The 15,435-nt window shown below is 42.0% G+C and overlaps 1 protein-coding gene across 9 annotated transcripts in view; it reads left to right on the top strand.

The window, feature by feature from the left end:
- The window catches only part of DOCK8 (dedicator of cytokinesis 8), a 267,141-nt gene that overhangs the window by 207,334 nt on the left and 44,372 nt on the right, over positions 1-15,435 (top strand). For all 9 annotated transcript variants that reach the window (XM_006152456.3, XM_006152453.3, XM_006152460.3 and 6 more), the window contains 5 exons: positions 4,553-4,722; positions 9,413-9,558; positions 11,410-11,592; positions 11,957-12,086; positions 13,050-13,137. In XM_006152456.3, coding sequence (XP_006152518.1) covers positions 4,553-4,722; positions 9,413-9,558; positions 11,410-11,592; positions 11,957-12,086; positions 13,050-13,137 — 717 coding nt within the window. The remainder of the gene's footprint in view (positions 1-4,552; positions 4,723-9,412; positions 9,559-11,409; positions 11,593-11,956; positions 12,087-13,049; positions 13,138-15,435) is intronic.

The raw sequence follows: 15,435 nt of genomic DNA, 5'->3' as shown, positions 1-15,435 counted from the left end.
AAACAAACAAAACAAAACAAAAAACTCCTTACTAAGGCTTTCAGTTACTTACACTTGGTGTAAAACTCAGAAACCCACCACCTGTGTGACCAGACTAGAGACAATGCCTTCCCAGATATCACACATCCCACCCAACAGCTCCCCAACACTTACCATCGCACAGACTCAGCAGATGCCAAAGTCCAATCAGAGCTGTATCAGTGTTCAAAACAGATGAAATTTCTTGCCCCAAAGAGTTCACCATTCAGAGCCTTGAATCCAAAGATCGCTGGGATTGGAAAGTAACTGAGGTTCAGCTCTTTTAGGTTCATATTAGACCCACAGAATTGAAGGAACTAGCCTACCATTACAGAGCAGAACTAAATGTAGCACAGTGGTCTTCTGAGTCCCACTCTGGGCCACTCACCTATACCACACCATCTCCTTGGCCAGGAACTTAGCCCAAGACTCCTACTGCTCAAGAAGTTTCAGAAAAAGCATTGACTAATGACAGCACTGCTGTGTGTTATAACCTCTGTCTAATGGGAAATTTTGACGTTTTCTCAAAGTGCTTGCAATTTAGTGAAGGAAACAGGATGTCCCTGCATGAAACAGTTGCAGAAACAGGTGAGTTTGTGAAATGGCAAGAGCAGATGTATTCCCAGTACATGATCATACAGGCATTGCTAGTCCAAGTGCATGTCTGTCCCCGTCCCCAGGTGGGAAGTCTCATGTTCTTACCTCTAAATTCTCTCTCTTTCCAGAAATTCAAGTCATCAGAGAGCTTCATTTTCCATGGCTTCAATTCCCTCTCCTTTTCTCAAATCTAACTAAATTCCTCCCGTTTCTTAGTAGAATTTTCTACTGTGTAACTGGCATCATTTCCACAGTAACAAGTACCCTGACATATATGCTGATAAGGCGATGAGAAGACAGTTGGAATACAAAGAAAATTACCTTCACACAGACACGCACATGTATGCACACCCCCTACACACACATTTTCTTGACTATCCTTTAATACCACTCCCTTAAAGTAGTCCTGGAAGTAATCTTTGGCATTTACCTTAGTAGTAGTTTCTGTTTTCCATTTTCCTTGTAGTTGGAAACAGCCAAGACATCTGTTTTTCATTTTGTGAAAAATTATGTCTGGTAGTAGGGACGTAGCAACAGGGTGAAGTGTATTCAGAGATCATCATACGATTATGCTTAATTGGGTAGATGTGCCCCTCAAACACACACATTTAGTACCTTTCCTACCACCCAGAGACTGACTAACAGTGTCACTCCTTTGGCAGCACAATATGTTGTCAGCTGTTCTCCTAGAAGGTCGCTCAAAATACTGTCTCGATTTCACCACGTGGACTAAATCCTCAGAAAACTGTCATACTTTTACAATACTTTCTATCAACCAGCACTTCCTTTTGCTGCCAAGAAAATTAATAGACTCACTAACCCTTGCTCATCCATGAGGCCAGTGGGACTCATCTCCGGGGCCTTGTAAGGAGCCACAGCTCCCGTTTCCAGTGGGTCTTCCTGAAAGCCCCCCATCGTGGGTGTATCCACAACTGCCAACACATCATTAAATCCAGTGTTTTTGAAGCGTTTGGAAATTGGCTTGCACCTTTGTGTTAAGCTGGCAGACTGCACTGCCTAATTGAAAACACAGCCTATTGCCAGGGCCACAGACTAAGATGGTAGTCAGGACAGGAACAACTTTCGAAATGCAATTTCCAATTATCTTATTTTGCCACAGTATAAGAATCTGGGACTTGGGACCAGTAGGTGGCATGGTGGTTAAGGTGTTGGACTCTCACATGGCCGACTTACACTTTAAGTCCTGGACCTGGCAGCTTGTTTTCTCACTTACTCTCTCTGTCTCTCTTTCTCATTCTGGTGAGCACACATGCCCTATAGCAAATAATAATAATAACTGTTATTATTATTTTGGAGAGGTTTTTGCTATAAGGTGTGTGCGCTTGCCAGAAAGACAGAGAGAGACAGAGAGACAAAAAGTGAGAAAACACTCCCGAGGGGGGATGGCCATGCCACAATCCCTTCTCCTCCATTCTCCTCTCTGGATCTTGGGCACACATGCACATGTGCCCAGCCTGAGTTTAAGCCACCAGATCCCGGACTTGCTGGTCCACAAATTTTTATTATTATGTGAAATAATAATAATTAAAAATAAAATTAAATAATTCCTTTTAAAACCACCAGATCCCGGACTTGCTGGTCCACAAATATTTGTTCCACAAATATTTCTATTATTATGTGAAATAATAATAATTAAAATTAAAATTAAATAATTCCTTTTAAAAGAAGAATCTGGTATATTTGAAATTTTGGTTAATATTTTCTGTATTGTCCTGGATTCTGATGTAGCCTTATTATAAAAGAAAAAACTATATTTTTAAAGTCGAACATCTACAGCTAGGTTCAGATACTCTACTAGATGTTTATCTTATTTTACTTCTTATTGAGGTATAATTTACAAACAGTAAAGCATTTAAACATTAAGTAGAAAGTGTAATTAATTTTTGTCCATGCATACACTCGCATAATCACCAGCCAGATTAAGAAATAGGAGTTTGGAACACCCCAGGATAGTCCCTGTTGTCTTTCTTAATGAGAGTTCCTCTACAGATAACCACCATCCTGACTTCTATCCCAGAGATAGTATTGCCTGTCACTAAACTTTATGTTTCTTAGCTAAATATTATGTCTATGAGGTCCTTCAGTGCTGTTGCAACATATTAGTAGTTTATGTTTTCTTTCAACTATATGAGGTATTCCTTTTTGTAAATATTCTGCAGTTTGTGTGGGCGAGCTCAATGGCCTGGTGGTTAAGGAAGCTGGACTCCATATGGCCAACCGCACAGTTTGAGTCCTAGACCCAAACGCTTGAGAAACACTCCACAAGTGTGTGCATATATGCCCAAAATCCCAAGGAGGGAGTGACAGAGGAGGGATTGCAGCGTAGTCATTCCCCATGGGGAACGCTTTCTCTCTCCCTCCTCTCTCTCTCTATCTTTCTGGCTAGCACACATGCCCTCTAGTGAAAAAAAAAATACACACACACACCACATACACATAGAAAGAGAAATTGTCTAGCCTCTTTGAGTTAAGCTGGCAAACTCACACACTCTATATTTATATGTATATGTGTATGTGTGCATGTGTGTGCGTGTGTGTGTGTGTGTGCGTGTATGTGTGTGTGTGTGTATTCTACAGTTTTCCTCAGCCTCCTGAGTAGCTGGGGCTATAGGTATACATCACTGTGCCTGGCTTTTTAGGGTGAAGGTTTTAAGGAATTGAACTGGGACCTCCTATGTGGCCTTAACCTGCCAGGTAGTGACATCTAATTCACATTTCTGATGCTGCACCCCTATTTTTTTATTTTAATTTTAATTTACTGTTTTTGGATAGGTAAATATGTGTACCTGGTTTTCACAAAATGTCAAAAGAATATACCCCAGTCACTGTGGCGCAGTGGTAATGCAAGTCCCCTGCAAAACTGGAACCTATAGGGTCGGCCATGGGTTCAGGTCCCTGGGTCAGTTTGAAAACATATGGTAATAGATGCATACCCAATATTCTGAGGAACTGGAAGACCAGGGAAAGGGGTTCATGGCTTGATGAGACCTTGTTGAGGGTGTTTCTCTCTTTCTGTCTGTCTCTGAATCTCTCCTTCATGGAAGAAATAAAGTGTAAAAAAAAAGACAATCTCAGAAAATATTTGTAAGTCATAGATCTAATAAGAGACTTGTATCTGGGATATGGCTTTATAAATCTCATGACTAAATAATAAAGAAACAACTAAATATTTAAGTGGGCTAAGCGCTAGAATAGACATTTTTCTGAAGATATGGCCATAGCTACAGGAGAAGATGCCCAACAAGTGTCATTAGCCATCAGGGAAATGCATTTCAAAATACAATTAAACATTAGCCATCAGGGAAATGCAAAATACTATTAAATGCCACATTATACCCACTATAATAGCTATAATAAAAGAGACAGATGGTCTCAATGATAAAGTGTTCATGAGGAGAAATGAAACCTCTAGATACTTCTTATGAGAAGACAAAATGGTACAACCTCTGATGGAAACAGTTTGGCACTTCATCTAGAAGTTAAACGGAGTTACCATACCATTTGTCAATTCTAGTCTGAGGTATGTACACAACAGAATTAAAACTTACATCCACATAAAAGCTTACATGAATATTCATAGCAGCATTCATAAAAGCCCTAAAGTGGAAATGATCCAGATGTTCATCAGCTAATGAATGGATAAGCAAATACGGTATATCCATATGATGGAATATTATTTACCAATACAAAAGGAATGAAGCGCTGGTGCTCCAACGTGACAAACATCATGCTACACAACCCAGGATTAGGACACAAGCCATCTGTCACTGTATTCCAAACACTTCTACCCTATTTTGCTTGGTTTTCAAATTGTTACCTCATGGTTTAGGATCACTCTGTCCAGTTTTTATTGCTAAAGAGCATTTTGATCCATCTCCCTTCCGCCATGACCTCTTGCTTTGTGTCATGCCAACAGAATCAGCAGAGTGCAGAGGAAAGCTGTCAGTGCCATCCACAGCCTGCTGAGTTCCCATGACCTGGACCCGCGCTGTGTCAAACCAGAGGTGAAGGTCAAAATCGCTGCCCTTTATCTGCCTTTGGTTGGGATCATTCTGGACGCTTTGCCACAGCTCTATGACTTTACAGGTAACCACCTCTTCTGTGTCCTTTCTTGGATTGATGGGATCTTTGCCAAATCCTCACCAGAGAGAGGTCTCTATCATTAGCTCAGGTGCTGATACACCTATATGAACAAGTCTTTACAGCAGTGGTCTCCAAACCTTTTTAACACAAACCTCAGCTTGTTTAAAAACAAACAAACAAAGGCACATAGCCCCACGTGTGTTTCTGGTTTGTAAAGTGTCATTTCCTTGTTTGTGCATTTGATCATGCATTCATTCATTTGTTGACCTGCTAGTGTATGATCAACTTTATAAACTATGTAGCCCAAAGGATGACATAATAATAACAGAGTAGCCCCTTTTGGAAGTCACTGTTCTAAGGCTTTACTCCTCTTTGCTTTCATGAATGTTTAAGTAAAGACGCAGTCTCAAATGAACTCAGATAAATGTCATGGTATCGTTCAGTGTTAGCATATTCCTCCACAGCAAAGACATTTTACCTTTGACTCCATGAATCTAATTTTCAGGTCAATATCTCCTGCTTCGCAGCCAGGGAAGAGTATACAATTCTTGAAGGGATTTGTGCATCTCTTGAGTCTGTATTAATTGGGTCATCAGAAAAGTCATGGCATATTTTTCTATGCAAAAATGCATCACGACTTTTTTGACAACTCATTATATTATAGTGTGGATTAAGGAATATAAACATAATGTTCTGGTCATTTTAATGAGTTTGCTTTTCCCCCAGCTCAGGGGAATATCTTAGAAATTACTATGCTCCTCTCTTGACTGAGGAAGGATCCTGGGGTCTGGGAATGGGGAGCCTAGCCATCCTTACAGTCAGTCCTCCTCAGAATCTTGGAACTGTCCAGGTTTCCCACATCCTCCAAATTACAGTGTCACCTGGGATTACATTATTTCTTAATTAATTATGGTGATAGTTATGAGGGATCTTCAGATGTTCATGAAAAATTAGTATTACAAAAAAAGCTGTGCGTGGGAACCAGCAGTTAGTGTAATGGCTATGTTGCTGGACTCCCACGTAGTCGACTACGGTTCGCGTCCCGGACCCGGTGGCTTAAAACTCACGCTGGGTGCGTGTGTGTATGTGCCCAAGATCCCAAGAGGAGAATGGAGGAGAAGAGATTGCAGTGTGACCATCCCCTCTGGAGGGTGATTTCTGGCTTTCTGTCTCTCTGTCTCTGTCTGTCTGGCGAGTGCACGCGCCCTATAGCAAAAAAACCTCTCCAAAAAAAAGAAAAAAAGAAAAAAAAAAAAAAGCTGTGTGTAATTTCATTTATTTTTGGTGGAAAAATTAGTATTACAAAAAAAGCTGTGCGTAATTTCATTTATTTTTGGTAACAAAATTAACTCATACTTTAATTCCATTTTTTCCATGAAATTGTTGAAGTCCTCTGCTGTTTAATTCATAAAAACTAAACCAAACGAGACCGGCAGATGGTGTAGTGGTTAAGGGCGCTGGACTCCCACATGGCCGACCATGGTTCGAGTCCCGGATCTCGTAGCTTGCTTTCTCACTTCTCTCTCTCATTCTGTCTCTTTCTGGTCAAATTAAAATAAATAAATGAAGTTTTTAAAAAAATTAGACCGAACACTTACACCTTTCAATTCATATGAGTCATAAGATGAACACAAGTATTCCTTTGTAATTATCTTCCTGTGTAATTTTCTTCCCTCTTCAGAAAATTCCTCCAACAAACTGCTGAAAGGGATGTTTTAAAGACAGAGACCGAGAGACAGGGGTTAGTGTATCTGAGTTCTGTCAGGCCACCAGGGCCAGGAAATTAGAAACAAGCTTGGTGCATGGAGGCAAGCGGACTACACAGTGAGATGGATTGTTTCCTCTAATAGTGGCTGACTGGAGGGTAGCGGTGACTGAAAACCAAGTTGTCTATAGAATTTAAAGATGTAAAACAGAGCATGGCATGGGTCTCACAGCCAACCCATTTGCTAGAAAGTCTCTAGAAATTTTAATTCGAAGAACTATGACTCGTGTGTTCCCAAAGTACAGGGCTGCTTTAAGCACACGTTGTCCAAAATCGTCCTTGTTGATTAGAATTTTCCAGATCAGACCAGCCATGGCCTAGTGATTAAAGGAAGAGGATCCCACATGGCCAACCATGGCTCAAATCTCAGCCTCAGCAGCTTGAAAAGCACGTGGGTACTTGTACATACCTGCCAAAATGCTAGTAGGACAGAGAGATGGAGAAGTGATCGTGGCACGACCATGCCCCGTGCTTTCTCCCTTTTCCTTTCGCTCTGTCTCTTTCTGAGGAACACATGTACCCACTGGCTTTAAAAAAAAAAAAAAAAGATTAAAAGAAGAATCATTCAAATTACTCACTTAGAATCAGACATTTTCAGGACTTGGTCTTTGAGCCGTTCCTTTATTCAGGTTTCTCATAGGGTGCGTGTGCTTGCCAGAAAGAGACAGAGAAAGGAAAGTGAGAAATCACTCCCCCGGGCACATGGCCACGCTCCAATCCCTTCTTCTCCATTCTCCTCTCAGTGTTTTGGTCACACACGCACATGTGCCTGGCATGATTTTCAAGCCACCGTGTCTGAGACTTTAACCATGATCAGCCATGTGGGAGTCCAGCACCTTGAGTACCATGCCTCCTGCTGACCCTGGTCTTTAAGCCTTTTAAACCTTAAAGTCTCCTTCACATAATGCACCAGACGTTATGGATGAATGTGGCTGACAGCAGGGAAAGCAGTAAAATGTATGTCCTTGTTACAGGGACCACAGTGCATCTACTAGAAGGAGAATCTTCTGTTAATGCCAGAGGGCAAGTGCATGAATGAAAAAGAGAGAGAGCAAAAGACAGAGAAAGGATCTCTACCCCCAAAAGGGCCCATTTCAGGGCCCTGAAGCAATCTTTTTTCAACCAGTTCTCCATTCCATCAGGATCCTGGGCATACCCAGCGTGTTTTCTCAAGCCAATTAAGGGCAGGACTCAAACCCTAGTCAGCCGTGTGGGATCTGACTCTCTGCGAAGCATTTTACCACAGCACTGTGAGGTCGACTCTAAATGTAGAATCTTAAGATTGATAAACTACTAAGAATGTAATCTTTTCTAAAATACACCTGAATTCAAATCCGGCCCCATTTATTACTCTAAGTGCCTGTTGAGAAATTATTCAACATTCCGAAGCCTTTCAACTATAAAAATGTGCTAAGAATGCCTACCTCCTAGAGTAATGGTAGAGATGAAACTAGAGAACTTCTGAAAGCACTTGGTACAGCAAATTTTTATGCCTTTCCCTCTTTTCCTTGTAATCCTGACCCTGTGACTAGTAAGGGGAAGTAAGAATGCATCTTCACATTAGGTGTGATAATGTTACTAGGTCTTCAGAATTTCCACTGACTGTTTATTTCATCATTTGTTTAAAAAACCATTTGCAAAGCCAGATCCATGACCTGGTGGCTAAGGCACCTGCAGCTCACACGGCCAACCATGGTGTTCAAGTCTTGGACTCATCAGCTTGCAAAACACTTTGGGTGCATGCACGTGCATGCTCAAAATCCCTAGAGGAGGAGAAAATAGAGTAAAAGGAATTACAGCTTGATTATTCCCCATAGGGGGTGCTTTCTCCTCTCCCACTGTCTCTCTGTCTCTATCTCTAACAAGTACACATAGTCTCTGGCAAAAATAAAACTTTTAATTCAAAAAAACTCTTGTCTTAAAACATAATAGTGAATTATTATTTCTAAAAATTATATTCTGTTTTCATAACCTTAGAAGACCAAATAAAATGTTTTCACTTGAATTTTTCCAAAAAATTGAAGGTCCAATTGGCTACTGTGTTGACAGTTCTAGGAAAACATGAGCTGTTAATGAATCAATCAGTTGCAAGTATTTTAATACACCTTTCCAAAAACTCAAGCAACTAGTTCACATTTGTGTGATTTGCTAACGTTCTTAAAAATCCAGACTTTTAAAAAGTTTGTTCTTTTTTGTTTGCATACATCAACATCTATATGTCATATGGATATGTCTGTATTACATAGGTATAATCAATTAACATTTATTTTAAACATTGGAAATGTCATAAATTATTACTGAACTGTCATAATAGCATATTATTCTGTAAGATACTTGCTTAATTATGTAATTGTAGGTTCCTTTCCATTTGATTACTTAAAGTAAAAAGAAATAATATTGCAGAAAAATGTCATAAAAGCTTTGAAAACCTTTTTTTTTTTCTTTTTTAAATTTTGCTATAGGGTATGCATACCCACTGAAGAGAGAGAGAATGAGTGAGAAAGCACCCCCCGGGGAAACGGCCACAGTGCAATCCCTTCCTCTCCATCTCTCCCTCCTGTTGAGATTTTGGGCATGCACACACATGGGCCCAGCATGTTTTTCAGACCACCATATCTGTGACTTGAACCACTCGGTGTTGGCCATGTAGGATCTAGCCGCTTTAACTACCATGCCTCCAGGTGGCCCATAAACTTTCCTTTTCACAGTTTGAAAAATTAAATTCTAGCCTAATGTTGGGTTTGACATTTTGTCTCTTACTAACCCGCCTGCTTTTTCCTAAACAGGATAACAGACAAATCACACTAAGTGTCAGGTTTTAAATGGCTGTGCTGACTTCAGTGACAAAATATCAGCCGTTATTGGGTATCAGTAGGGGACATAGGGAAATAGCATCTTGGCTTGACACCACTGATGTCTGACTTGCAGCTGCAGATGCCCGTGGAGGGAAAAGCCGCCCCAATGGCGCCGATGAAGAACAAGACGGAGCCAGTGCGATTAACCAGAGCGTGGCCCTGGCCATAGCTGGGAACCATTTTAACTTGAAGACCAGTGGAACAATGTTCTCTTCCTTGGTATGCCTGTGCACATTTCTCTGGTTTACTGTTCATTTCATGGCTTCTCCCATCTCCTGAGAGTAGACTCCCACTTAGAGCAGGCAGTCATGGGTTCTGCCTTGCTTCTCTCCGCTGGAAGGAGCTATTACAAGGCCAGCAGCTGAGAGCACGTGAGTCCCACAAGTCCCATGAGTCTCACAGGGTTCCAGCCACAGCAAGAGACATGTAAGTCAAATGCAGGCAGTTCCAGTGGTGCTGAGTTCAAGATTCAGGAAACCAGCCAAGAGGCAAATCGGGGAAGTGGGCAGTCACTGCAGAGGAGCTCAAACCAGGGCCCCGTCAGGTTCAGTTTGTGGCCTGTATTCATTACTTACACTGTGTCTGCCAGTAAAAGAAGATAGAAGGGAGCTTGGGGTAAATGCCTCTTGAGCAAAAGACTTCTTCAGCATTTCTAAGTTCCCTGGGATCCCATGCAAAGTTGTATGGCTCTGTCCTTTTCTACTGATTCTGTGGGTTCAAAGGGGGGCTCCCTGGTTATGCATCCTCTTACTCACCTGAGGCAGGAGTCATGACTCTTGGTTGAAGAGCTCTGACTTCCCCTTGCTCAGCACAGCAGCTTAATACAGTTTTGCATTTCGGTGGAAGATACAGAGGTCTGCGTGGTTCTCCTCTGAGAAGGCAGCATCTCCACCTAACTCTTTTTCACTGGAGGAATTTCTCTCCTCTCCAATGCTTAGCAACTCCCATCCCCATGAGGGCTGGAGAGGCAGAAAAGCAGGGAGGTAAGAGAAAGGACATCTGAGATTCAACATCGCTGATCTTACAGACTGATAAATGTCGTGTGTTTTATGACCCGCCTCATTTTCTGTATCCATCCGACCAAAGTTAGCTGCTCACAGCGGTGCATACGTCTTACATTATTAGCCTCCAGGGGAGAAGCTGAAAAGCTCAAAGTTCACTGTTAGCACATATTCCCTGTGGAGTTGTAGCTAAACATCTCATATATTCTTTTTTTTTTTTTTTTTTTTTTTACATCTCATATATTCTTGTCAACCTACTCAGAATTACTAAAGTCGCAGTGACTTCATGGATTCTCTATTTCCATCCAAGACTAACATTTCCCTTGCAACTTACAAATACCTCCTTGCCGTAGCAGCCCCACATTCCACTGGATATTAGCTACACGGCGTGAACCAAGGGTGCAGCCCGCATTGTTGTGTGTGTTGATTTGATGAGTAACAGCCAGTGTGCTCAGCTCTCTGAAATGAAGGCTTCTGGCCAAAATATTAAAGCAGACAGCCCGAGTCCCCACACCCCTACCCCCAGGCAAATGTAAATCGTGGTTAGAGTCCCGTTTCAGAGGACTCTGCTAACTTAGGAATCTGATTAACTGCTGAGCAGTTCATGACCTTTATGTTAGACTTTGGACGAGTAACAAAAATAAATAAATAAATAAAAGCTAAATCTTCAACAGTTAGGTTACAAAAGGCACCCAGCCAGGTTTGTTCCATTGGTTCTGTAAGTCCAACCCCCCACTGTCCAGCTTGAGGGAGAAATACTCAGACATCTTAGTGTCATGAGAGACCCTTTGTGTCCTTGAAATCACAGAGCATGGTGAAGGCCTGGGCAGACCACCAGTCTGTACTGCTCCTAAGACAGAGGGTGCCGGTTACATGGCTGAAGGCTTGGCTCAAATCCTGCCCGAGGTGAGCCTCTGCTAAGCAGCCCAGCGCAAAGAACACAGCTTTCTCCATCCTTGAGGGGGACCGATCCCTAGCCAGGAAGTACAGTTACCAAGTTCTAAGAGCTTAGCCTCCCGTAAGCTTTCAATTTGTCTGTGGTTTGACCTCTCTCCCTGCCTCCCTCCAGCCCTATAAGCAGTACAACATGCTGAATGCTGACACCACCCGCAACCTCATGATTTGCTTCCTCTGGATCATGAAAAATGCTGATCAGAGCCTCATTAGGAAGTGGATTGCTGACCTCCCATCCATGCAGCTGAACAGGATTTTAGATCTACTTTTCATCTGCGTCTCGTGTTTTGAGTACAAGGTAAGTGTGGGCTGGCTTGTGGTACGCCAGCCTTTATCGGCCAAGTTTCTTCCCGTCTTTTACTCTTCCTCTTTGTTTGGACAATGGTGGCGTTACTCATCTTTCCTATTTCTTTATTCAAACCCATAACCAACTTGCATTTATAGATAGGGTAATTCCACAGGTAAGGAGTCCCTGCCTTTTGCAAAGAGAACCCCCCATTCCTGGTAACAGTATTTCAACCACAGGACCCCCCAGAACTGTCTCTGTGTAGCATGTGTCAAAAATGGCTAATGTAACCATGGAGCATTCTGGGTTTTGGCAATTCTTCTCGTCAACATAGATGTCACCAAACTAAATGCCCCACTGCCTCTGTCCTGTCCAGGGAAAGCAGAGCTCTGACAAAGTCAGTACCCAAGTCCTGCAGAAGTCCCGGGATGTCAAGGCCAGGCTGGAAGAGGCGTTACTCCGTGGGGAAGGGGCCAGAGGGGAGATGATGCGTCGCCGAACTCCAGGTGTGTGGAACTGGCCCTCCCTGCTTTCTGTCAGACAGTCGGACACCACATGGGAAGGGCTGTCCTCCTAATACGAGTGGACACCATCAGTTCCTTGAGGCGTTTATGGTAGTATCAGAGATAGCAAGTTCTGTGATCCTGTGCGTTATATATACAGAATTAACCCTGTCTCTCTAATGGGAAGTTGCTATTTCTGAGATCGTAGGAACCCTGAAAATATCAAGTGGCATCTTTTCATTAAAACTCATTGGTGGTGAAAAGTCACATCCAAGAATGTGAGTTATGGATGAAGTAAAAGTGTCTCCTTTGTCACTCTTTAGTTAACATTTGACAAGTCTGTCTGGAGGATGGTCAAGAAACTGGATAGTTCTGGGCCCGAGAGCTCCCCAAATCATTCAAGTCACTTTTAAAATAGAGCCAGTGTCCCTAAATACTCTCTCAGTGTTCTAGCCCTCCAAGGACCCTACCACACTAGGAGAAATCTCAAAAAGTCTTGAGTACATCACTCTATTATAACATGAAATGGCCAGGTACCCTTGGTCTTAATCCACTGTGCCCAAAGTCAGAGTGATAGTTTGTTCTACGGGGGCGTGGCAGGAACTTGAAAGGAGCTCAGCCTTTTCAGTGGTGGCTGAGTGCCCTCATTCAACACCTGCACATTCTTTTCAAATTCAATGAGTGCCCCCAGACTTTCCCTGAAGCACTCTGTTCATGAGAAATTAAGCTCTCCCTAACACCCCAGAAAAGCAGGAGTTCCTCTGTAGTTCTAGCCTGTCCATCAGAGAGCCGGCCCACCCACTCACAGCATGGCAGCTTTGTCTCCACTTGGCATCCCACATGGACTTAATTAGCCAGAGAAAAGGTACTGAGTCTTCTTGGTGGACTTTGTTATGACCGGACTTCTGGTTATCTTGAAAAGTTTCATGCTAATCAAATTCCTGTCGTGCATTTCTTAACTCCTAGGGAATGACCGATTTCCAGGCCTAAATGAAAATTTGAGATGGAGGAAAGAGCAGACACATTGGCGGCAAGCTAATGAGAAGCTAGATAAGTGAGTCACTCAGCAACTTTGTGCTACTTTCGCCTAATGTCCCCAACTATTTTTCCCAGGCTCCTTGTGTTACTGAAGTAACTGCATCTTTACAAGGGTAAGAAAATGAAACATCACCATCCGTGTAAATAACTTCATCCAGCCATCCAGGATAACCAAAGGTGTAAGGAGTTGTGATTTCCAGCTCCTAGAAATGTATCACGTTGATAAACATTCAGAGAAACCCATACTTAGCAACCTCAGGAGCTTAATAAAAGCAGCTGATGGGGAGCAGACCAATAGAGAAAGCAGAAGCAACCCCAGAGCACATCATTTCAAATCCATATTTCCATTCTGAAAGTACGGACGAAGGTGTGTTTCGGGATGTTTTATGTCAGCATACTTGAAATGGTTTTAAAAATTGGAAACATTATAAATTTATGTAAATTTCTATTTACATAAAACAAATTCATTTTTTAAATGAAAAAACCCTTTGAGTGTAGGGTTATATGTCTTTGGTGTTTTCTTTTCTATACTTGGCTCTATTTCCTACAATGAATGTGTATTATGTTATATATTGTTATCAGAAAAAGTTACAAAGAAGTGAAAAAAGAAAAATCCTGCTTTGATCAAAAGATGCAGGTGCATGCATGCATGCGTATGGGGTCTTTAAGAAGTTCATGGCTAAGGCGCTGGACTCCCACACGGCTGACCTTGGTTTGAGTCCTGAACCTGACAGCTAGAAACTAGACTGAGCACATATGCATGCATTCCCAAAATCCTGAGGGAGAATGGAGGAGAAGGGATTGCATTATGGCCTTCCTCCCAAGGGGCGATTTCTCACATCTCTCTCTCTCTCTGTCTGTTTCTGTCTCTCTCCAGAGAGCACATAAAAAAATAAAAGTTCATGGAGAATGCATATTATGAAAAAAAAACTATACATGTATTTCATAATTTTTGAAATATCAAATAAGTAAATTCAAAATAAATGTTTATTTTAATTTCATTTTTCCAAGAATTCTTATGTGCACATGTGCCTCTCACGGTAGAATATATTCGTAGGTATGCTGCAGTTCGATTTGTGAGGGCTGGGCAGATAGTATATGTCTCCCATACCTCTTCGCCAAGGTAGCCTCGTGAATCCCAAGGTCAACTAAGCAAAGCACTGTATGGCGTAAGACCCCAGACACACTTGAAAGACCTCGCTAGGCTATTCTCATGGTAAACGAAGCACCCACTGAAGCACCCACCGAAGCACCCACCATAAGGAGGGTATGCTGCATACTGGAATAGCCATGTTGTTTCACAAATGAATACAAGTTGGTACCTCTGCTGTTACCACAAGAAGGATTCATTCTGGTCCACTTAAGGGACTTTCAAAATCAAATTTACTTTAAAACACAAAAGACATAAACATTTTTATTACAAATGTGGCAAAACCTAGTTTTTTTGTTTCTTTATTGTTTTTATTTTAGATTTTTATCATAGGTTGGGTACACCTTGTAAGAGATAGGGAGAGAAGTGGTGGGGGATGAATGAGAAAGCACACCCCCATGGGGGATGGCTGTTCTGTAATCCCTTCTTCAGTTTCCTCCTGGAATTTTGAGCACACATGAATGTGCACCCAGCATGTTTTTCAAGCTGCCAGGTCCAGGACTCAAACCGCAGAGTTGATCATGTGGGATCCAGCACCTTAGGCTCCATACCACCTGTTGGCCCCCTTGGATAGTTTCTTTGCCCCCCTTTGTCAGATTATAAAGGCCCAAACCACAAACAGGAGGGGAGGGAAAGGGGATGGTACTATTCGTATTTGGAAAATTATCCTTAGCCGTGGCTACCAGGATCAATGCCGAGGGTGACTTCAGTACGAGGTTGGACAGGCAGTTCCTGGGCAGATGTTTTCACAGGAGTTCTTGTGTCTCGTGGCGGTGGTCTTTGGGCAAGGTGGTCAATCTGGCAGAGTTCTGCAAGTCACAGTTCTGGTTATCATGCATACTAATGAGCAAACACCTCCCCTGTGACCTTGCCAGCTTGATTTAGTCAGGATTTTAGCATTAGCTGACACAAATAAATCTGAAAGTTTCACATGTTGATGGTATGTTTTATCTTTCAGGGGTAAGTAAAATATACATAATATAATTTCACCTGTTTCTTTTGCCTTTTTTTTTTCTTTCTTGGTGAGGCTACCACAAAATATAAAATGCCATATGTGGCCCCTGTTACTTTTCTATTGGACATTGTTGCTCTAAATTTAAACCTAAGAAGTTTAGTTGTTGTTTTTTTTTTTTAAAGAACTTTTAGATTATATATGTATATATA

Source organism: Tupaia chinensis, unplaced genomic scaffold (assembly GCF_000334495.1).
Source record: "Tupaia chinensis unplaced genomic scaffold, TupChi_1.0 Scaffold000354_1, whole genome shotgun sequence".
NCBI lineage: Eukaryota > Metazoa > Chordata > Mammalia > Scandentia > Tupaiidae > Tupaia > Tupaia belangeri.
The sequence above is the reverse complement of the archived record's forward strand: the minus strand, read 5'-3'. Positions and strand labels throughout refer to the sequence as shown.